At 33.7% G+C, this 23,380-nt stretch overlaps 3 protein-coding genes and 1 pseudogene across 7 annotated transcripts; all 4 read left to right on the top strand.

The window, feature by feature from the left end:
* The first annotated feature begins 11,456 nt into the window (after positions 1-11,456).
* On the top strand, positions 11,457-14,061 carry LOC118052157 (heat shock cognate 70 kDa protein 2). Of its 2 annotated transcripts, none has more exons than XM_073410808.1 (3): positions 11,457-11,636; positions 11,800-11,988; positions 12,198-14,061. In XM_073410808.1, the coding sequence occupies exons 2-3, from the start codon at positions 11,892-11,894 to the stop codon at positions 13,940-13,942; spliced, it is 1,842 nt and encodes a 613-aa protein (XP_073266909.1). In that variant the 5' UTR covers positions 11,457-11,636; positions 11,800-11,891; the 3' UTR covers positions 13,943-14,061. The 2 variants fall into 2 exon arrangements, with proteins under 2 accessions (XP_073266909.1, XP_034918889.1); XM_035062998.2 differs by having other exon boundaries at positions 11,775-11,988.
* Positions 14,062-14,209: 148 nt separating this feature from the next.
* On the top strand, positions 14,210-15,644 carry LOC118052159 (heat shock cognate 70 kDa protein-like). The gene is made up of 5 exons (XM_073410883.1): positions 14,210-14,405; positions 14,513-14,666; positions 14,749-14,824; positions 14,980-15,248; positions 15,572-15,644. Exons 1-5 carry the CDS (start codon positions 14,210-14,212, stop codon positions 15,642-15,644), a joined length of 768 nt encoding a protein of 255 aa, XP_073266984.1.
* A 2,134-nt stretch (positions 15,645-17,778) lies between these two features.
* On the top strand, positions 17,779-22,371 carry LOC118052155 (heat shock cognate 70 kDa protein 2). Of its 4 annotated transcripts, none has more exons than XM_073410684.1 (4): positions 17,779-17,926; positions 18,066-18,279; positions 18,489-20,215; positions 20,564-22,371. In XM_073410684.1, exons 2-4 carry the CDS (start codon positions 18,069-18,071, stop codon positions 20,702-20,704), a joined length of 2,079 nt encoding a protein of 692 aa, XP_073266785.1. In that variant the 5' UTR covers positions 17,779-17,926; positions 18,066-18,068; the 3' UTR covers positions 20,705-22,371. The 4 variants fall into 4 exon arrangements, with proteins under 4 accessions (XP_073266785.1, XP_034918886.1, XP_034918885.1 ...); XM_035062995.2 differs by having other exon boundaries at positions 17,780-17,926; positions 18,091-18,279; XM_035062994.2 differs by lacking the exon at positions 17,779-17,926 and having other exon boundaries at positions 17,988-18,279.
* On the top strand, positions 20,814-22,371 carry LOC118052384 (heat shock cognate 70 kDa protein 2-like; annotated as a pseudogene).
* Positions 22,372-23,380: the final 1,009 nt, after the last annotated feature.

Below are 23,380 nucleotides of genomic sequence, written 5' to 3'. Positions count from 1 at the left end.
GACTAATATTTTGATCATTAAAATTTTTAATAGTATCTTTAATATACTTTACCTAAAATAAATTATATTGTTTATTTGTATGATGAAAACTAAGTTAATATTATGTTTTCTAACAGTTAGTCCATCTAAAGTTTAAGAAAAGTCATTTTTGGTAAAGAAATTTTTATTTTTCAAGTTAAAACTTAACCATTTTAATGCCAATGTCAAAAATAAAATAAATTATTTTTTTATTTAATATCAGAAATTTGTTGTATGTACAAGTTCATAATTTTATATATTAAAAGAAAAAAAATAATTTTTTTATATATTTTTAAAATGTAGGACAAAATCCTTAAATACATGCAATTTAAAAAAAAAAAAACATGTCAAAGTATTTTTGATTTTTTTTATATAAAAAAACCTTAAATAACTTTAGGATTTTTAGTCATATGCTAAAAAAAAATATTTTTTTTATGTTGTAAGGGCTTTGTTTGATTAAAACTCATTTTAAATAAAATTACTAAAAATAGACTTAAAAGGTTTTTATCAAACACACCCTAACAGGAAAAAAAAAAAAAAACCTTTAGTAACAAAAAAACCAAACAAGGTATTAAACTCTTAAACCTATTTTTTACTCGACCCGACCGAGCTGACCCGAAATTTTTTGTCTGACAATGATCCAAAAAAATATTTTAGTTTGACTTGAAAACAAGCCAAAAACAAAACTAAAGCAAAAAAACATATTAAACTCCCATAAAAACATATAAAAATTCTTGAATTTAGCCTCTGATTTTGTCCTTAGTTTTGAATTTTTTTTAATCAAGTTCTTAATTGCCCTTAAACTTCAATATCTATGCAATTAAACTCTTTATTTGATCAAATTAACTCTTTAAAATTACAATTCAACCCCTAAACTTCAATTTTTTTCAATCAAAACGTACAATGACTTCAAAAATTATTTTTTCTTACAATTAAACCCTCAATAAATTCAATAAATTCTTAAGTTTTTTTAATGTCCTCCTTGAATTGAATTTTTATTTGCCAATAAGACATTATCAGTCGAGAATACACTGTAAAATTTTTGAATTTTGTATATTTTGATCTTTCTCAACTAGTATTTGATAATTTACTGGGCATTCTGGTATATTCTTACCATTGATATATTTTTTTTTTATTTTCTTTCAATATTTGTTTTACAATTTTTTTTATATCTTTTTTTTATGTGAGGCTGTAAACTAGGTAATAACAGACATTATATATTTTATTTAATGGATAGCTTTTCTTCACGATTAAAGATATTTTTGGATTAATTTATTAACGAATTAATGGTAGCTTATATATTTTCTCTAAAACAATATAAAAGGAGACAAATTAAAAGAAGAAAAGAGCGAACATGGTTAATTTATTAACGAAACACGTTGCACCTTTATACATGGCAACTTTGATGAATCTGGCAATGCATGCATGAATGTTTGGATTTTTCGAGTGATTGGGTGTGTGATGTTAAATTTGTCAAGACTCATATCATGAGCTAGCATTTTGATTTCTACTGTGGTCCAAGTTAGGAGAAGCCAGAAAAGGCTTGGTTATTTGATTGCATTATTATTCATGGACAGTGTCCTTATAATCGCTTTCCCCCTTGAATCGTACGCACACCCTGCATTTCTGAAGCGTGCAAATTAAGGGCTAGCCATGCCCCCTTGAGAGGTGGCACCATATCGAAACACACACTGTGTTCCCTGCTAATTGCTACACATATCATCTTCTTTATCCATACATATTAACATGCGCACATCACTTTCATATATATATATATATATATATATATATATATATATATATATATATATATATATATATTCGAGAAACTAAAGATGTTTTCCTTGTCAAGTCAGGAAAGTATATGGAAGAGCTTAGTTTGACGCATGCGCGTAGACCATAGAGCATATATAACAGGAATTGCCTGGTGCGTTTTTTTTTTTTTTTTCATTTTTCCTAGGTTGGATATATAAAGTAGTGCATAGTAAAAATATAAGAGTTTTGTTTACTCAAAAACTCCCAAATCTAAAATAAACACAAAATTGTCGTAGAAAAACTAGCTAGTAAGAGTATGAGATTCTAAATAATTGATAATTAAAGGTCAAATATTTACAAGCGAAACCGTATAAATTATAATCTACATTAGTTGACCTCTGGTTAGAAAGGAAAAAATAATAAGAAATCTAGAAATATGTAAGAAAACTATAATTTTGAAAGAGGAAGAACCTAAAACTTGATATGTGGATTGAATATGCAAAAAGACTTAAAAGTGGATATTTAGAGTGGATTTTGATCTAAAAAAGAGATTCTAATAACTTCATAGTGATCACCATTAGAGCGTGGAGTGTAAACAAAATCATTTCAATCCGTAAACTGAAATATTTACTTCAAATTCAATAAGTGACTTTATGTCTATTCAACAAATACTCTTAAATAAAAGTTTTTTAAATTTAAAATTTATATATAAAAAAATGTTGAGATTAAAAAATAAAAATGTTGAGATTCGAATTCTCACATCCCTGTGTATATTAAGACTTTAAGTCAGCTCGTGTCTATAAAAAAATAATTAAATCAGCTCATGTATGCTAAGTGTTTCTATTTTCTGAGAATAAGCTATATATCTAGCTGGTAGCGTAAACTGATTAAAAAAGCACCTGGCATTAATGGAGTGCACGGAAGGGAGAATATGAAAGATTAAGTGTGTAATCATAGCTCATCAACGAGGAAAAACAAATAACTATGAAAGATTAAGAATTAAATGAATCTCTCTATCCTGAGATGGAATTCTATGGACTCCATGTCAGACAAGCAACAGTATCTCGTATTCACTTCTGGCTGGCGAAAATAATTGAGACAGGAGAGATAGTTAAAGCTTCTAAAGTAATGGCACAGGGCCTGTTCAACATTGTCACAAGTAAGACTGGAAAAGAAGAAACTATTTCCCATCTGCAAGAGCAGTGGTCCACATATACAGCACTCCATCTGCAACCAACACAGTAGCTTTTGGGATCCGTCTTCTTCCGAAAAGAAAAGACACGCACACGATGCATGTATGTCTGTGTGTGTGTGTGATGAAAGATTCTAATCGATTGAGATGGAATTCAATGTTTATAGCCATCGATGACTGCATATATACTTGTTGGAAGAGATTAATTAAGAATCTGCTGGGCAGATTTATTCGTTTACATACTCACAAAAACAACTGCACTTTCTATCAGGTAGTTCAAATAATGGTGGCCATCCTTTCTGCAGCAATTACATGCGTGTTCCCGTATTTCAATTGTAAAAATGCACGTTGCAACTTTTTCTTTTTTTTTTTCTTTTCTTTTTGGCAAAATGTTAAATCATCATCACCAAATCTACATATGAATATAACACCCCACCTTATTCCATCATATATGTTGATTGATTTTTGGCCTCCTACCGTCAACAATATTGGGTCGCCAATATTGGGAAAGGGAGCAGACGTTACATGCAGCCAAACTGACCACTAGCCATGTGCTCTGAAAAGTTATGGCTTTGTGGTACAAGCTTGCTAGCTTTATTCTGTTCAAAAGGTAGAGTCTTGCTTTCTTCTATGATCTTTAATTTCTTAGACGATAATTCATAACTGTGTTCTCAACTGTATCGAAACGCTATATATTCTGACAGAGGAGGGGCTAATGCATCTTTCCGCATCTAACATTTTGCTTGCAAAGATAATATCACGCGAAAGTCTCAAGTTTCTCAGGTAATTAACAAGTAAGGTCAATTCGATGCACAATTAAGTCCTCATGAAAGGTAAATTTCTTTGAAATTAATTTACACAGATTCTGGAGACAAAACCTCAGAGGGTTGGTCAGGTCACGTTAGTTTCATCTCATATAAAGCAACGACACTCTAGGGCTTGCGCAGTCAGGTTGGCGAAAGTTCAGATAACTTCCTGTTCCTTTAAAAAGATGACTATGATAGCCAGAGATTGCTGGTCGTTTTTGGGTTCCGCCTTCTTATGACAAGCTCCAAGCTTAAGGATTATATATGTTCAATGTAGCAAGATATCTATTTTTGCTCGTAACATTTATTGGTTACTTTCTAAGAATTTTGTTGTATCTATCAAAGCAGAAATGCCAATTATAAATCATCGGAGAAACTGCATTTTGGCCCATTAGATTCATAAATTTGCACTTCGAGGCGACTCTATCAATCTCTAGTTTCCAAAAAGTCTTCACTCGCATGGCCCCAAACATTAAGAATCCTTAAAAATCTTTGAAACTAGAAGAAGAAACAAGATGAAATTAAAAAAAAAAGTGGGCTCATCCTGGCAAGGGACTGCATACAATACTTTTTGAAACGATGAAGCTAACTTTAACAAAAAAAAATAAAAAAAATTAAACAAATAGGGGCTTGAATTGAATATTACTAAATACATGGGGGTCTAAGTACTAAAGTATATCCTCAAAACACCGTTAAAAATGGGCTTTTTAAATTGCATTAGCAATATAAAGAGTCGAATTGAGAATAGATGGTTAATTAATTTTCATAACCCAAAAAAGTTGTTAATCAATACTTCGTCCTCGCATGGGATTGTTGAACCTTTTTTCTCCATCACCATTATGCTGATATAGTCCTATAAAGTAAGGGGGGTGAGGGCTTGAATATTACAATACCATGTTTTTCACGCCACTTTTATCATAAATTAATAATAATAATCTTATATAAAGCAAAAAACTATATTTGTGTTCAATTAAGAGACCTTTAAGCAAAACAGAAAAGGAAAGAAAATTCTTATTTCTTTATTTTCTTCAATTACGAAGATCTGGCCGGAGACATGTTTCTCCACCTATATTAGAAAGATTCTGTCCCTGGTGTGCGTCTTCTGTCGTCTTTCTAACTTTGCCCACTTTTGCCCTGCATGCCCTTTCATTCTCTCGTTGCAAATTGATTAAACATTCCGCGTTTCGACTTTTGCCCATTTTCTAATTAAATCAGCATGGATCCGGAAAAAAAAAATCAATATTAATTAATTGTATGAAGTTTTAATATTGTTGTAAAATACTGTTGGGATTTTAGTTAATATATTTTAAATAATAAACTGATAGCATTCGCTTTGAATGCATCAAAAGTTAACATCTTATCCATTTTTATTTAATATCAAGTATAGAATTTTATATATACCCTTCTTTCTTCATTGCCACAAATAAAATATTCAAAATGAATACATTTTAAAAAAATCGAAATATTGATACCAAGTTGAAAAGAGAAAAATATAAGAAAAGCCTTTCAATTAAATGCCTTAAATCCCAATTTCTTGACATGGGTTTATTATGAAATTTTTTTTTTATTAAACTAATAGAAATTAAACTCATTTATATCATAAGCTTTAATTTAATTAAATATGCATGTTGAATATTTTTTGATAAAATGTAAAAGCAAAAAATAAAAAATAAAAAACTCATCTTATATGCTAGATCAACTCATATCAAGAACCTTCAAATTTTTCAAAACTTTTTTCAATAAAATTTTGAAATAAAATGATACCATATTAATATTCTTAAAAAGAATCAAGAAAAAAATTAAATATAAATTTTATTTTATATAGTTTTTTAAAGAAAATTATTACCATTTGATTTTAGTTTGATGATGGAAATTTTATATATTCAATTTTGATCAATAAAAGAAATTAAATTCGATACCAAGTTGAAAAAAATAAAATGCTGTGAAAATTATATAAAATTTAAGTTAAATATTTTTAAGGGTATGGGATAAATATTAATTTGTATTCATATAATTATAATTATACCGATTATGATAATAGACAGATAAAATTATAACAGTATATTCAAATTACTAAACAACTAATTATATTTTTTTTTTTTGAAAGAAGCTGTTATTATTAAGTATGCAAAATTGTGCAATGCAATCATTACACAGAGAAAAAGTTTGCTGAAATAGCTAGCTATTTAACAGAACTCATAAAAACCTTCCACATCTGGTTCCTGCATAGGAGCCAAAAGAATGCAATCAACATAATCTGCATTGGATTAAACAAAGTACCGATAAATTATCTATGAGGGTCATAGCCAAGCCACAAAATCAGATATTCTGTGCACTCCTTGTTTAGCGAGATGATCTGCCATGTGAAAGAATGAGAGTAGGTATTGAATCAAAACATGAAGCTAGCCTATATTATAAGAATTATTCATCCATAATGACATTGGCAGAATCAGATTCGATAATAAATGTTTAGACTTTGACTAAGCTCTCAGCTCAGCTACATTAGAGTCTAAGATCCCAATATAGAAAAAATACCTAAAAGTCATACGTATATGAATTACCAAAGGGAAATTAATAATGCAATGCTAACAGAGTTAATTAGGGTTCTAGCGTGAGTAGAGTTCATCTTTTAGTGCTTCTAGCTAGCTGGTAAACCAGGATGCAAAAAATATTGAGAGTTTTTTTATGATATCTTAAACTGGTGGAGACCCAGATGGATTTTCAAAACACTGCCTGGCGCCTGAAAAATAAAAGGAAAAAAAGGAAAAATAATGTTTCGAGAGGGATCTCGAATCTCGATGATGATCATCTCTCATCTGCAACGGGAGATTAATTTATGAAAACTATAATTGTTTATGGCTTGGTGGCGTAGGAATCTAATTCCCCTATCTAATCAACGTTCGGTAGAATATCATCTTTAACTCGTTTTCATGCAGAAAGCAACTCTTCTTGTATAGATACATATTTAGTTGGAAAGGAAGCTTGTTTTGCAGCTTTTGCCACCCATTATTTTGCTCCGTTCCTGTCACCTCTCTTCCCCCACCCCTACTTCCTTCTAAATCATACATAATTATATAAAATCTCTAATTAAAGATCGTATGATTAACCACTAATTAACATGGCTACGTTCTGTTAACATGGAGGGCATGTAATTAAGCTGTGAAATCAATATGAAGAAGCAGACAAATCTCTATCGGGATGGGTTTCACGTGCTTCTCTCGTGAAGAATATATTCCAAATTGTATTCTTAAGATTGTTCAACGTGCGTGCTGGTTAAATTAAACGGTTGCTGATTAATTTTATTAAGTGAAGTCTTAAGCATTTTTTTTGAAAAAATAATAGGGCGCAGTGGCCCCTGCTGCATTATCCTGATGTCTTCCGAACCGGAATTTCGTTCTGCTTTCACACCAAATCAACGATGCAAGATCCATATGAGACTCACGACCCCTCAATCATGCTCCCTCACGTCAGGTAATTAGAGGTTGAATCCTTCTGATCAAGTTAATTTCCTATTAAATATATATTTAAATATCAACATATATGCAATGATATAACATCGTAACTAATCGCAATTAAAACCATTACTTTGAGGACTTTTGTAGGTCAACTTGAACTGATTTTTGTGTGGATGAACGATGCATTACATTTTAATCATACAGTTTATATTGATTAACCGTAATTCAGATGAATATATAATTAATTCTTGATGGCTAGATTGCGTGTGATGCTTATTATCTAGATAAATTGTGATGGTGGATGGATCCCGCCAACATAAAGTTTAATTTGATTGGATTTTGCTGCAGATTTGTTCCCAGAAAGGTAGCAAGATAAATCAACTGGCTCCTCGTTCATTTTATTCAGATCTATTGGGCCGTTCCAAGGCCCATCTACTGGTCCGTTTCATGAGTTGACGGGCTCGGAAAAAAAAAAAAAACCAACAACAACAACAACTTGACATGTCTACTAAAAGGTCCCTGGATCCTGTTATCCATCCTCTTTGTTTTGGTAGAATATCATTCTAGAATGAACAGGGAGTATATATAAATATATTCTTGATTTTTTTTTTGTAATTCTATCATTAATGAATATTTCTTTTAATTTTTCATGATGTTAAATAGTTTGTCAAGATGGTGCTTATGAAACTATATCATAATTATCTATACGCAAACCAAAAATAAATACCGAAAGTTATATCTGATTGTTAATCAAAAAATTTAGTAATTTCATAACATTAAATTTCCTCTAATTTTATGTGGTGATCTTTTAAGAAGGCGGGTTAAAGAATTATCGTAATTAACTCTCATGAGGTTAAAATAATATTTAATATTATGGTAACTAAATGATTTAAAAATATTAAACAAATTTTTTTTAAAAAAATCACAATGAAAACAAACACCCCTGATGTTAACATGGAGGCGGGGGTGTTTGGGGTAAGAAATTGTCAATGAAGGACAAGTTTTGAGATTTGTGAATTTTTTTTTGTTTTTCAGATTCTCATTAAATTCCCTTGTGTTTTTTATTACCCCTCTGATCCACCACATTATTTAGTATCTCTTAATTGTATTTAATTTAAATTCTCTTTTAAATTGTACTAGACCTCGTCATCACACATAATTTTTAGATGTATATCGTATATCCTTGACTTTTCACCCCGCAAACCAATTTTTTATACACCCAGCACTTAACTATTTAATATTTAAACTCTGATTTTAACCTCGAATCAAACATAAGCCAAGTGAAAAAAGATTTGTGGACTGGACTGGATGTTACATAAATTATTTTTCTCAAAGTTATTTGTTTTTGTTTTTTATTTAAAAATTAAATAAAAAAAATACTTGGGACATGGCAGAAGGAATAAAGAACTAGCTTTTATTTGAAACATCACCCAATTAGATCCTCGTTGCTCATATGATTCTAGAAGACTTAGTTTGAGAGAAATATGATATGGAACCTCTATGAAATCAACTTATTTGGAGTGGGTTTGCAAGATATTTCTATCCTTACATGGAAATATAGATGAAAACAAGTTTATATTTATGTGTAAATCTTGTCAAATATAATTCTTGAATATTTTATTTTTTAAACTAAATTTGTTTTTGAATTTATCTTTTTATTATTTATATTTTACAAATAAGACGGATTTATAGTTTAATATTATTTTTATACTATTTATTAACTCTTAGATACTACATTATAATTACATAAAAACAACTATTAAAGGGAAACTTGAACCCGGCGGGGAAAAAGGTTTTTCCTATCATGTTCTCAATAAAGTGATAAACATGAAAAGTGCACTGAACCAGCAAGATGTCACCCAAAGACTCCTATACTTAAATGAAGATGGGCTCGAGGACTCGGCCCATCAACTAGGTGGTCTTTCTACCCTACTTCAGCAAACGGGTTGGTCTCAAAAACTAAACGAGATCCAGAAACCAGTTATAAAAATTTAGTTATTATTATTTTGGTTGTTATGTTTTTTTAAAATAATTTATAAAAATAGGTTTTTTCTTGAATTTCATTTCCTTTTAAATTTTTTATCTAAAAAATTTAATTTTTATTATTATTTACTTTACTTGAGATGATTTATAAAATTGAATTTTTTTTCAATTTCATACTCTTTTAATTTTTTTAATTATTAGATTTGATCTTTATTTTTTTAATAAATTTTTTAAAAAATAATCAAAATATTAATAAGTTATTTTTCAGATAAATAGTGAAATACTAAAAAGCTTTCTCATATTTATTTTTTATGATACTAAAAAACATCAAACAATCCACTTTCTGTAAATCTATTTTTTTTTTAATAGAAAACTAATTTTGAGCAAACAAATAGAACCTGAGTGAATATCTGTTATTTAGCATATTACGAAATCAACAAAAACAAGCTGTAAAGCTGATTTTGTTCTGTTCAAGACTGTGCATTCATTTAATTTTGAGAATTAAGAAACATGGTAAAGATTAAAACATAAATCTAAGACAAAAATTGTATAGAGACCTAAAGCTTAATTAGTCGCCCAAAAGCAATCTGCTAGTTTTTAACAGACAATCCCTTGAACAAAAAGATTGTGAAGGCCACGGAGATTGCATATACCAGAATTAATATAAATAATATATATTATTTATTATATTTAATTTTAATAGCTATAAATCTTGCCCTTGAGAAGTTCTCATTTGTTGAAATTGTTGAAAGAAAGAAGCAAGTAGTTGAGGAGGTTATATATTTAATTTTTTGTTTTTGTTTTGAGTTTTGAATTTCATTTCTATTTCAATTTCCTAAGAAAAATGAAAAATAATTTGATTTAACAAAGTAATAAAAAGATTCATTTCTTGTATTTATAAAGGTTTTCTAATTAGATGTTTCTATGTTTTTTTATTTGATTATCAGTATCTTTATTTTTTTCAATTAAGTATCTGTATCTATTCTTATTTATTCCATTTGGATATCTCTATATATATATATATATTTTAACTAATTAGTGTTTTCATCATTATTTTTTATATAATAAATTGACACCAGTCAAAATAAACAAATTTTATATTTAGTTTTAAATGTTTTGAAAATATACGAAACACCCCGCAGTCTCGTGAGAAAACAAAAACTATCTCATTATCTAAAATCAAAAGAGAAGTTATAGGCTCAACAACAAACAAGCTTTAATTTACATTAGCAAGACCAACCTGGAATGGTCCAATCCAAAGTACAGGCCTAAAGCAGAGAAAAAAATTTAAAATTCATGATTGATTGAGAAAAATATTTTGGAATTTAAAGCTAATTCGGAATTGTGTTAGAATTTGTATTTTTTAATTTTTTTTATTTAAAAATATTTTAGATAATATATTTTTTTATTTTTTAAAAATTTATTATTTATATTAGCACATCAAAATGATAAAAAAAAAAAATAATAATTTAAAGAGAACCATATTCAATTTGTTTTTTAAATATAGTTGGACCATAAAAAAAAGAAGTAAAGCAAGCGGAAATGGGAGAATAATGAGATTTAAGGGATGTTAGGTGCTTTTCAAAAATGTTTTTTGTTTGAAAATTTATTAAAATAATATTTTTTTTAGTGATTTTTTAACAATTTTGATATTTCAATATAAAAAATAAAAATCAAATTTGAAAAAAAAATCATTTGGATACCATTTTTCAATCTAAATAACCCCTTTTACAATAGGTAAAAACATTCTAAATGTTTTTGAAAAAATTATTAAAAGGATTGCCAATAAAATAAAAAAATATATATAAATCAACTAAAAAACTAATATAAATCATGCATGGTAATTTCTAAACCTTATGCAAGGCTTTTGTGGTGTTGGATTGATTTGAGATTTTAACATGATATAAAATAGGATATTTGAAAAAATTTGGTAAGATTTCAATTCAATCTAATAGTTAGAATTGAAATTTATGTCAATTAACATAAAATTATACAATAAAAAAATCAGCTAAAAAATCATTACAAAAAAAAGACCCAAAGGATTTTGAAACATTGAATAAATTCTTTTTATACTGTTCAATAAATTTAATTGTAGAAGTAGAAAATCTTAAAATTAGCTGAAAAATATATTTTTATTATTAGATTATTTTCAAGTAAAAAGTTCGTAAGTAAAAAAATGAAATAAAAAATACATATTATATGGCTTAAGTAATTATCTATTTTAAAAAATGCTCTCAAACACCCCTTGATTACCCACTGCGATTGCAATAACTGTAGGGTCAATTCAATGTCTGCGAGGAAATGGTGCCTTGCCTGGAATTGAGAGTGAATAAATAAATTAAGTAAAAGCCGGTGATTTCGGAGAAGCAACCTGCACTGCCGAGTTGCTTCGGCTGCCATTTTTCTAATATAATCCAGGCACAGCAGGTATATAATAAATACAATGCAGCAGTAAATTTTATCTGCATTTTAAATTCATTCAACTGCGCGTTGACTTTTATTTTTGGCACAAAACTTCCTGGATCTTTTTTTTTCCCTCGTTTTGATGATCTATTGGTTTTCTAGCTAATGGAAACAGACGATTCTACAGCGATTGGGATTGATTTGGGGACAACGTATTCTTGCGTTGGGGTTTGGCAAAATGGAAGAGTTGAGATTATACCAAATGATCAAGGCAACGGAATGACGCCTTCTTGCGTTGCCTTCACTGACACGGAGCGTTTGATTGGTGAAGCTGCAAAGAACCAGGTTGTTTCCAACCCTGTCAACACCATCTTCGGTTGGTATTCTTAAGAAAAATTTACTTTGCAGTATTCGTTTTTTGATTTAGTTCATTTTATGTTTTGTATGGCTTATGTTTCTGCGTGCTAGTGTTGTACAAGGATGAAGGATTTCATAGAAAGCTCTGTTTCTTCACAGTCAGTTTATGTTTATGCTAGAGGAAATTAAATTTTATACTGAAAGATAGTGTTGTTAAATGTAATACAGGTGCAAAAAGGTTAATTGGTATGAGATTTAGTGACGTTGCTGTTCAGAGTGATATCCAGCACTGGCCATTCAAGGTTGTTGCGGGTCCTCGTGACAAGCCCATGATTGTGGTTAATTACAAGCGTGAAGAGAGGCAGTTTGCTGCTGAAGAGATTTCGGCGATGGTACTCCGAAAGATGCGTGAGATTGCTGAAGCTTTCATCGGCAAAAGTGTGAAGAATGCAGTGATTACTGTTCCTGCCTACTTCATTGACTCTCAGCGGCAGGCCACAAAAGATGCTGGTTTGATTGCTGGTTTTAATGTCATGCGTATTATTAACGAGCCCACTGCTGCTGCCATGGCTTATGGTCTTCACATGGACATAAACTATGGTGAGAAGAATGTGCTGGTCTTTGATTTAGGGGGCGGTACTTGTGATGTCTCGTTGCTTGTCATTGAAGAGCGTATAGTTGAAGTGCTGGCCACAGCTGGAGACTCTCACCTTGGAGGCGAGGACTTTGACAACAGATTGGTGAATTACTTTGTTCAGGAATTCAAAAGGAGGAAAAAGAAGGACATTAGTGGAGATCCTTCAGCTCTTAGGCGGTTGCGAACTGCTTGTGAGAGGGCCAAGAGGAGTCTCTCGCATGATGTTCAAACTAACATTGAGCTCGATTCATTGTGTGAAGGTATTGACTTTTATTCCACCATTACTCGTGCAAGATTCGAGGAGCTGAACACGGATCTCTTTAGAAAGTGTTTGCAGCTGGTAAACAAGTGTTTGAGGGATGGTAAGATGGATAAAAACAGCATCGATGATGTTGTTCTTGTTGGTGGTTCTAGCCGGATTCCCAAGGTGCAGCTGCTATTGCAATACTTTTTCAATGGCAAAGAACTGTGCAAGAGCATCAATCCTGATGAGGCAGTTGCGTATGGTGCTGCTGTTCAGGCTACTATCTTGAGTGGCGGAGTCAATGAGGAGTTGCAAAGCATGCTGCTTCTGGATGTTTCCCCCCTGTCCCTTGGGTTGGAAATTGCTGGCGGTGTTATGAATGTTTTGATAGGAAGGAACACTACGATTCCCACAATAAAGGAGGGTCGTTTCTCCACCTACGCAGACAATCAAACTGCTGTCTTGGTCAAGATTTATGAGGGAGAGAGAACAAGGACTAGGGACAACAACTTACTGGGCACATTTGAGCTCTCTGGTATTGCTCCAGCACCCAAAGGTGTTCCTCAGATCAGAATAATCTTTGACATTGATGCAGATGGTATCTTGAATGTATCAGCTGAGGATGAGACCAGTGGTCAGAAGAAAAGGATCACAATCACCAATGACAGGGGCAGGTGGTCCGAAAAAGAAATTCAGAAGATGGTCCACGAGGCCGAAAGGTACAAGTCTGAAGATGAAAAGCACAAGAAGTGGGCCGAGGCAAAGAATAAATTGGAGATTTTTGTCCGCAACATGAGAATAACAATTGGGGATGAGAAGAGAAGTTCAAAGCTGGCCACAGGTGACAAGAACAAGATTGAAGGCGCCATTGACCAGGCCATGAAGTGGCTGGATGGCAACCAGCTTGCAAGGAAAGATGATTTCGATGGCAAGTTGGGGGAGCTTGAGAGCATCTGCAATCCAATCATTGCGAAGAGTTATAGGAGCGATGGTGCTTGTATGGGTACGTTAATGGAAGATGAAGTTTCTCCATCTGATGGTTATGGCACATACGGAGATGAAAAACCATCGGGGGTCTGTTCTGATCTTTGAATATGTTGATGATGCACGTTTCTGCTTTTGCTATAATGGTTCTCTCTATCTTGCTTTTATTTTGTATTTGAAAAATCTTGAAATTAATATATTTTTTTAATGTTTTTTTGTTATTTTGATTTGCTATGTTTTTTTTTTTACAGATTTGCTATGTTAAAAATATAAAATATATTATATTAATATATTTTAAGTGAAAAAAACCATGTATCACAATATCAAACGCGATCAAAATACTGATCAAATCAAGAAGAATGGGATATGATCTGGATGGACCGGCAATCAAAAATTGATATGTGGACATCGTACTCATGCGTTGGTGTTTGGCAGCAGAACATAGTGGAGAACGTATCAAATGATCAAGGTAACAGAATGACATCTTGTGCTACCTTCACTGGTATAGAACGTCTGATTGGTGATGTTGCTATCAACCAGGCTGTTATGAATCCCATCAACATCATTTTCGGTTACTGTTCAAATTTTAGATCCTGTTAATTCTAACTAAATAACTTTATAGTCAAATTTAACTGTTCTTGCTTTCGAGTTTTAATCTTTTTTTGATGAGGGTTTTAGACATCTATATGTTAAAAGATGCGAAAAGGTGGATTGGCAGAAGATTTAGGGATACTTTTGTGCAGAGCAATATCCAACAGTGGCCATTAAAAGTCCTTGAAGTTCCTCGTGACAAGCCCTTGATTGTGGTCAACTACAACGGTGAAGAGAAATAGTTTGCAGCTGAAGAAATATCTTCAAGGATCCTCTTAAAGATGCATCAAATTGCATAGGCTTCCCCTGGCACTGCGATGAAGCTTGCAATACTCATTGCCCCTGCCTACTTCAATGTCCCTCAATGACAGGCCACAGCTGATGCAGGCAAGATTGCTGGTCTCATGTCATGCATATCATTAATGAGCCCACTGCTGCTGCAATGGCTTATGATCTTGAAATGAGGGCAATTATTGTTGTTGAGAGGAATGTTTGACTTGGGTGGTGGTACTTTTGATGTCACCCTGCTTACTATTAAAGAGAATGTCTCTTAGGTGAAGGCCACTGCTGGAGACTCCCGCCTTGGAGGTGAGGACTTTGATAACAGAATGATGAAGCACTTTGTTCAGGAATTTTGGAAGAGGAATAAGGAGAAGGATAGCAGGGGAAATGCCATGGCCCTCAAGAGGTTGAGTACTGCTTGTGAGAGGATGAAGAGGAGCCTCTCTTCCTCTACTCAAGCTAACATTGAGATGGATTTGAAGCTGGTGGAGAAGTGTTCGAGGGATGCCAAGATAGACAAAAGCAGCATTAATGATATTGTGTTAGAGAATAATATAAATCATATCTTGGGACCTCACCTAACAGCTTAAGCTATTGGGTTGAGATGGTTCTTTGACATGGTATCAGAGCTTTAATGACCTAGTGGTCACGAGTTCAAATCTCATCATCTTTATTTATTTATAAAATTAAACACAAGGTAATGTGGGAGGGGCACATACAGAGATTAAAAACCATCGGAGGTCTGTATTGTTCTTTGAAAATTGATATTGGGACACCATACTCATGCGTTGGTGTTTGGCAACATGACATAGTGGAGAACGATCAAGATAACAGAATGATGCTATCTTGTGATGCCTTCACTAGTATAGAGAGTCTGATTGGTGATGCTACTATGAATCAGGTTGTTATGAATCCCATCTACACCGTTTTCAATTAGTGTTCAAATTTTGGACCCTATTGATTCTAACGAAATAACTTTTTAGTCAAATTTTGGACTCTATTGATTCTACCGAAATAACTTTTCAATGAAATGGTTCAATGCCCTTGAATAATTGAACGACATTTCGATTTCTGCCAAGGGTAATTATTTTTTCAAATAAATCATTCATGCAAGAGCGAAAGCTCTGGGAAGAAACAGTTACCTCCTCCACAGCCTTGGAGTTGCAACTCTGCGCCGCACTAATGTCCTCTAGCAGGATTCTCAGGCAGCCCACCGGAGCTTCAACAAAATATCACACATCCAAGTGAAGGGAACACGCATAAGAAGGCTAAGAAGCCAGTATTGTTTTTCATGAGAGTAATAAATTTGACAACCGATATAAATTTTCTTACGAGAGACCAATATTTAATCTCTTTGCAGTCACGTATATACTCATATATATTTGGATCCATTAGCAGCCATAAATTGTAATAACATTTGGATGAAACTTCAGGACGTGGACTTGACGGTGTTTACAGTCAAATTCGTTTCAATTTTCAGCAGGCTGTGATATCGATGTTCTGCTCTTTGATAATCAAACTTCTATGAAGATGAACATTCTTTATAGCAGATTTCTCTTACACCGAGCTAGCGGGTGGGATCGAGTTCGGCGGTCTGGAAGACCTAACCTGATTATTTTTTGTAGCAAGATTTGTTACTGTTTCTTTTTCAAACCGTTGTTTTCACTTCTCCTTGACTTAGACCTGAATTAAATTATTGGAGTAATGTTCTCGCATAGCAGTGCATCTCTGCTTTCATTCCAAGTTCTTTGTAACGGGCATGCATGCCTGCCTCCGTAGTTGAATTGATCTAGCAATTAACTTGACAAAGTAGTGCAGAAGTCATCTTTGTCGAAAAGTTTACACTCAGCTGTATTACCGTACTGTTTTGACATTTTCTTCGATTTCTTTATTATTTAGGCTGGATTTGATGTTGGGTTAAATTGCTGAAAGAAAGAAGCAAATAGCTGAGGAGGTTATGTATTGTTTATTTTATTTAATGGTTATGTAAAAAAACAAAAACCATTTCATTGTCTGAAATCAAAAGTGAAGTTATGGGCTCAACAACAAACAGGCTTGAATTTACATTAGCAAGACCGATCTGGAATGCTCAATTCAAAGTACAGGCCTAAAGCACAGAAAACATTTTAAAATCCATGATTGATCGGCGAAAATATTTTGAAATTTCAAAGCTAGTTTGGGATTGTGTTAGAATTTGTATTTTTAAATAATATTTTTTTATTTGTTAAAATTTATTATTTATATTAGCATATCAAAACGATCTAAAAACATAAAAAATATTTTGAAAAGAAACATATTCAAAGTTTATCAAAAATATAGTTGAACCATAAATAAAAAAAAAAAAGAGTAAAGCAAGCCGAAATTGGAGAATAATGAGATTCAAGGGATGTTAGGTGCTTTTCGAAAGTGTTTGTTGTTTGAAAATTTATTAAAATAATATTTGTTTTAGTGTTTTTTAATAATTTTTAATTTGTCAATGTTAAAAATAAAAATCAAATTTGAAAAAAAAATCATCTAGATACCATTTTTTCAATCTAAATAACCCCTTTTACAATAGGTGAAAACATCCTAAATTTTTTTAAAAAAATTAATAAAAAAGTTACATATAAAATAAAAAAATTATAAACCAACTACAAAACTAATATAAATCATGCGCGGTCGTTTTTAAACCTTATTGTAAGGCCTTTTTGGTGTTGAATTGATTTGAGATTTTACATGATATTGTAAGATTTCAGTCAATCTAATAGTTAGAATTAAAAATTATTTTAGTAAACATAAAATTTTACAATAAAAAAAACAACCTAAAAAACCTTATAAAAAAAGACCCAAAGTATTTTGAAACATTGAATGAATTCTTTTTATACTGTTCAATAAATTTAACTTTAGAAGTAGAAAATCTTAAAATTAGCTGAAAAATATATTTTTATTATTAGATTATTTTCAAGTAAAAAGTTCGTAAGTAAAAAAAATGAAATAAAAAATACATATTATATTGCTTAAGTAATTATCTATTTTAAAAAATGCTCTCAAACACCCCTTGATTACCCACTGCGATTGCAATAACTGTAGGGTCAATTCAATGTCTGCGAGGAAATGGTGTCTTGCCTGGAATTGAGAGTGAATAAATAAATTAATTAAAAGCCGGTGATTTCGGAGAAGCAACCTGCACTGCCGAGTTGCTTCGGCTGCCATTTTTCTAATATAATCCAGGCACAGCAGGTATATAATAAATACAATGCAGCAGTAAATTTTATATGCATTTTAAATTCATTCAACTGCGCGTTGACTCATTTTTTTTGCCCTAAACTTCCTTGATCTTTTTTTTTTTTCAAGTTTTGATGATCAATTGGTTTTCTAGCTAATGGAAACTGACGATTCTACAGCGATTGGGATTGATTTGGGGACAACGTATTCTTGCGTTGGGGTTTGGCAAAATGGAAGAGTTGAGATTATACCAAATGATCAAGGCAACAGAATGACGCCTTCTTGTGTTGCCTTCACTGACACGGAGCGTTTGATTGGTGAAGCTGCAAAGAACCAGGTTGTTTCCAACCCTGTCAACACCATATTCGGTTGGTATTCTTAAGAAAAAGTTACTTTGCAGTATTCTTTTTTAGATTTAGTTCATTTTATGCTTCGTATGGCTCATGTTTCTGCGTGCTAGTGTTGTACAAGAACGAAGGATTTCATAGAAAGCTCTGTTTCCTCACTGTTAGTTTATGTTTATGCTAGAGGAAATTAAATTTTATACTGAAAAATAGTGTTGTTAAATGTAATACAGATGCAAAAAGGTTAATTGGTATGAGATTTAGTGACGTTGCTGTTCAGAGTGATATCCAGCACTGGCCGTTCAAGGTTGTTGCGGGTCCTCGTGACAAGCCCATGATTGTGGTTAATTACAAGAGTGAAGAGAGGCAGTTTGCTGCTGAAGAGATTTCGGCGATGGTACTCCGAAAGATGGGTGAGATTGCTGAAGCTTTCATCGGCAAAAGTGTGAAGAATGCAGTGATTACTGTTCCTGCCTACTTCATTGACTCTCAACGGCAGGCCACAAAAGATGCTGGTTTGATTGCTGGTTTTAATGTCATGCGTATTGTTAACGAGCCCACCGCCGCTGCCATGGCTTATGGTCTTCACATGGATATAAACTATGGTGCGAAGAATGTGCTGGTCTTTGATTTAGGGGGCGGTACTTGTGATGTCTCGTTGCTTGTCATTGAAGACCGTATAGTTGAAGTGCTGGCCACAGCTGGAGACTCTCACCTTGGAGGCGAGGACTTTGACAACAGATTGGTGAATTACTTTGTTCAGGAATTCAAAAGGAGGAAAAAGAAGGACATTAGTGGAGATCCTTCAGCTCTTAGGCGGTTGCGAACTGCTTGTGAGAGGGCCAAGAGGAGTCTCTCACGTGATGTTCAAACTAACATTGAGATCGATTCATTGTGTGAAGGTATTGACTTTTATTCCACCATTACTCGTGCAAGATTCGAGGAGCTGAACACGGATCTCTTTAGAAGGTGTTTGCAGCTGGTGAAAAAGTGTTTGAGGGATTGTGATATGGATAAAAACAACATCGATGATGTTGTTCTTGTTGGTGGTTCTAGCCGGATTCCCAAGGTGCAGCTACTACTGCAATACTTTTTCAATGGCAAAGAGCTGTGCAAGAGCATCAATCCTGATGAGGCAGTTGCCTATGGTGCTGCTGTTCAGGCTACTATCTTGACTGGCGGAGGCAATGAGGTGGTGCAAGACATGCTGCTTCTGGATGTTGTACCCCTGTCCCTCGGGTTGGAAATTGCTGGCGGTGTTATGGATGTTTTGATAGGAAGGAACACTACGCTTCCCACAAAAAAGGAGGGTTTTTTCTCCACCTACGCAGACAATCAAACTGCTGTCTTGATCAAGATCTATGAGGGAGAGAGAACAAGGACTAGGGACAACAACTTACTGGGCACATTTGAGCTCTCTGGTATTGCTCCAGCACCCAAAGGTGTTCCTCAGATCAGAATAACCTTTGACATTGATACAAATGGTATCTTGAATGTATCAGCTGAGGATGAGACCAGTGGTCAGAAGAAAAGGATCAAAATCACCAATGACAGGGGCAGGTGGTCCGAAAAAGAAATTCAGAAGATGGTCCACGAGGCCGAAAGGTACAAGTCTGAAGATGAAAAGCACAAGAAGTGGGCCGAGGCAAAGAATGAATTGGAGATTTATGTCCGCAACATGAGAATAACAATTGGGGATGAGAAGAGAAGTTCAAAGCTGGCCACAGGTGACAAGAACAAGATTGAAGGTGCCATTGACCAGGCCATGAAGTGGCTGGATGGCAACCAGCTTGCAAGGAAAGATGATTTCGATGGCAAGTTGGGGGAGCTTGAGAGCATCTGCAATCCAATCATTGCGAAGATTTATAGGAGCGATGGTGCTTGTATGGGTACGTTAATGGAAGATGAAGTTTCTCCATCTGATGGGAGGGGCACATACGGAGATGAAGAACCATCGGAGGTCTGTTTTGATCTTTGAATATGTTGATGATGCACGTTTCTGCTTTTGCTACGTGTCTCTCTCTCTTGCTTTTATTTTGAATTTGAAAAATCTTCAAATTAATATCTTTTTTAATGTTTTTTTGTTATTTTGATTTGTTATATATATATATTTTTTTTACAGATTTGCTATGTTTAAAATATAAAAAATATTATATTAATATATTTTAAGTAAAAAAAACTAAGTATCACAATATCAAACCCGATCAAAATACTAATCAAATCAAGAAGAATGGGATATGGTCTAGATGGACCGGCGATCGGAATTGATATGTGGACAATGTACTCATGCGTTGGTGTTTGTCAACAGGACATAGTGGAGAACGTACCAAATGATCAAGATAACAGAATGACGTCTTCTTGTGTTGCCTTCACTGGTATAGAGCGTCTGATTGGTGATGCTGCTACGAACCAGACTGTTATGAATCCCATCGACACCATTTTCAATTAGTGTTCAAATTTTGGACCCTGTTGATTCTAACTAAATAACTTTTTAGTCAAATTTAACTGTTCTTGCTTTCGAGTTTTTTTCATTTTTTGATGGGGTTTTAGACATCTATATGTATATGTTAAAGGATGCGACAATGTGGATTGGCAGGAGATTTAGTGATACTTTTGTGCAGAGCAATATCCAACAGTGGCCATTAAAAGTCCTTGAAGTTCCTCCTGACAAGCCCTTGATTGTGTTCAACTACAACGGTGAAGAGAAATAGTTCGCAGCTGAAGAAATATCTTCAATGGTCCTCTTAAAGATGCATCAAATTGCATGGGCTTCCCTTGGCACTGCGATGAAGCTTGCAATACTCATCGCCCCTGCCTCCTTCAATGTCCCTCAACGACAGGCCACAACTGATGCAGGCAAGATTGCTGGTCTCATATCATGCATATCATTAATGAGCCCACTGCTACTGCAATGGCTTGTGATCTTGAAAAGAGGGCAATTATTGTTGTTGAGAGGAAAGCTTGACTTGGTTGGTGGTACTGTTGATGTCACCTTGCTTACTATTAAAGGGAATATCTCTTAGGTCAAGGCCACTGCTGGAGACTCCCGCCATGAAGGTGAGGATCACTTTGATAACAGAATGATGAAGCACTTTGTTCAGGAATTTTGAAAGAGGAATAAAGAGAAGGATAGCAGGGGAAATGCCATGGCCCTCAAGAGGTTGAGTACTGAGAGGATGAAGAGGAGCCTCTCATCCTCTACTCAAGCTAACATTGAGATGGATTTGAAGCTAGTGGAGAAGTGTTTGAGGGATGCCAAGATGGACAAAAGCAGCATCAATGATATTGTTCTTATTGGTGGTTCCGATAGGATTCCCATGGTGCAACATTTATTGCAATATTTTTTCATTGGGAAGGATCTCTACAAGAACATCAATCCAGATGAGGCAGTTGCCTACGGTGCTGCTGTCTTGAGTGGTGAAGATAATGAGAAAATGCAAGATCTGTTGCTTCTGGATGTAATTCCTGTCCCTGGGTTGGAAACTGCTGGTGGTATTGTGATTGTTTTGATCCCAGAAACACCACATTTCCCACAAAGAAGGAAGAAGTTTTATGCACCTACTCGGATGGTCATCCTGGTTTCTTGATCAAGGTTTATAAAGGAGAGAGAACAAGAACTTGGGGCATCAACTTGCCTGGCAGTTTTAGCTCTCGGGATTTCCTCCAGCACCCAGGGGTGTTCCTTAGATCAAGGTAACTTTTGATATTGATGCAAATGGCATCTTGATTGTGTCAGGTGAGGATGTGACCAGTGGTCCAAAAAAAAGATTGAGAAGATGGCTCAGAAGGCTGAGACGTACAAGGCTGAAGATGAAAAGCACAAGAACATGGTAGAGGCGAAAAATGTGTTGGATAATGCCCACAACATCAGAAACTGCGTTGGATATAATAATATCAGTTTGAAACTGGTTGAAGATGACAAGAACATTGAAGATGCTATTGATTAGGCGAGCAATACAATCATTGCCAAGATTGATCAGGGTGCTGGCAGGTTGCACGATGAAGTTCCTCTGTTTGTTGGCAGCGAGACAACTCCAGCCATTGGAGAAATTAACTAGGTCTGTCGATCTTTTTGAATATTATGACCAAGTATGGTAATATATTTTTCAGGGATTATTTGACATCTCCCCTTTCCTACGAAACATACATGTTTCCTTGGTCTTGCCACGATGTCTTCACTTTTTCTCTCTGGTTGGCGCTCAGCTTGTTTAAGTAGACTATTATTAAAAGGTGGACTCAACAGAACGTGCAACTAGCTAATCACCATTCGCGACTAGATAGTGAACCAATCAGCACAAAAATTCTGGAAATACTCGAGCAGGCACCTTCAACTGCAAGATGAATTTACCACATCAATCTTAACAATTTAAGTTTTGGCATCCTGCCTGGATTGAATTCGAATATTAAATAGTTTCATTGTGTACGGAATATATGGAGAGAGGTTGCACACTTGATAAATATATAATCGTGGAATCCGCCTACATGCATGGTTTGCTATTAATCAAGGTTTTCCTTGTGTTCATGCACTGTTTAAAAAAGAATTGAGGCTGGTTGCGAGGGCTCCAACAGTGAATCAAAATTTCTTTCTTCTTGATGCTTAGAGCTTAGACTTGTCAAATTAGGTAGTGTTTAGGAACGCGGTTGAAACTACGTTTTCAAAATATTCAAAAGTTTTTTTGCTAAAATTTAATACGGTTTGTACTTTTTAGATCGTTTTGATATGTTGATGTTAAAAATAATTTTTAAAAAATAAAAAAAAATCATTAACATATATTTCGGCATGAAAAGTTATTTAAAAAATAACCGCTATCACACTATCAAACACGCTTACTAAGCGTTTCTGTGTGCTAAGGTTGATTGAGTTCTCAATGTATTGACTACTGAATATTCGGTGTTTCCCTTTTCTTTTCTTCTAAAAGTTATGCTCGTTGATCTTGCATATAGGGGTGTTCAAAAAAACCGATTAACCGAGAAAACCGAACCGAGATGGAAAACCGATTAAACCGATTTTTAAAACCATAAAATCTTACCGGTTCGGTTCAGTTTCGGTTTTACAATAGAAACCGGTGAACCGAACCGAACCAAGTCACCAACCATAAAATAAAAGACCTATAAATACTAGTCT

The sequence above is a fragment of the Populus alba genome, chromosome 8 (assembly GCF_005239225.2).
Source record: "Populus alba chromosome 8, ASM523922v2, whole genome shotgun sequence".
In the NCBI taxonomy this organism is placed as follows: domain Eukaryota; kingdom Viridiplantae; phylum Streptophyta; class Magnoliopsida; order Malpighiales; family Salicaceae; genus Populus; species Populus alba.
The sequence above is the reverse complement of the archived record's forward strand: the minus strand, read 5'-3'. Positions and strand labels throughout refer to the sequence as shown.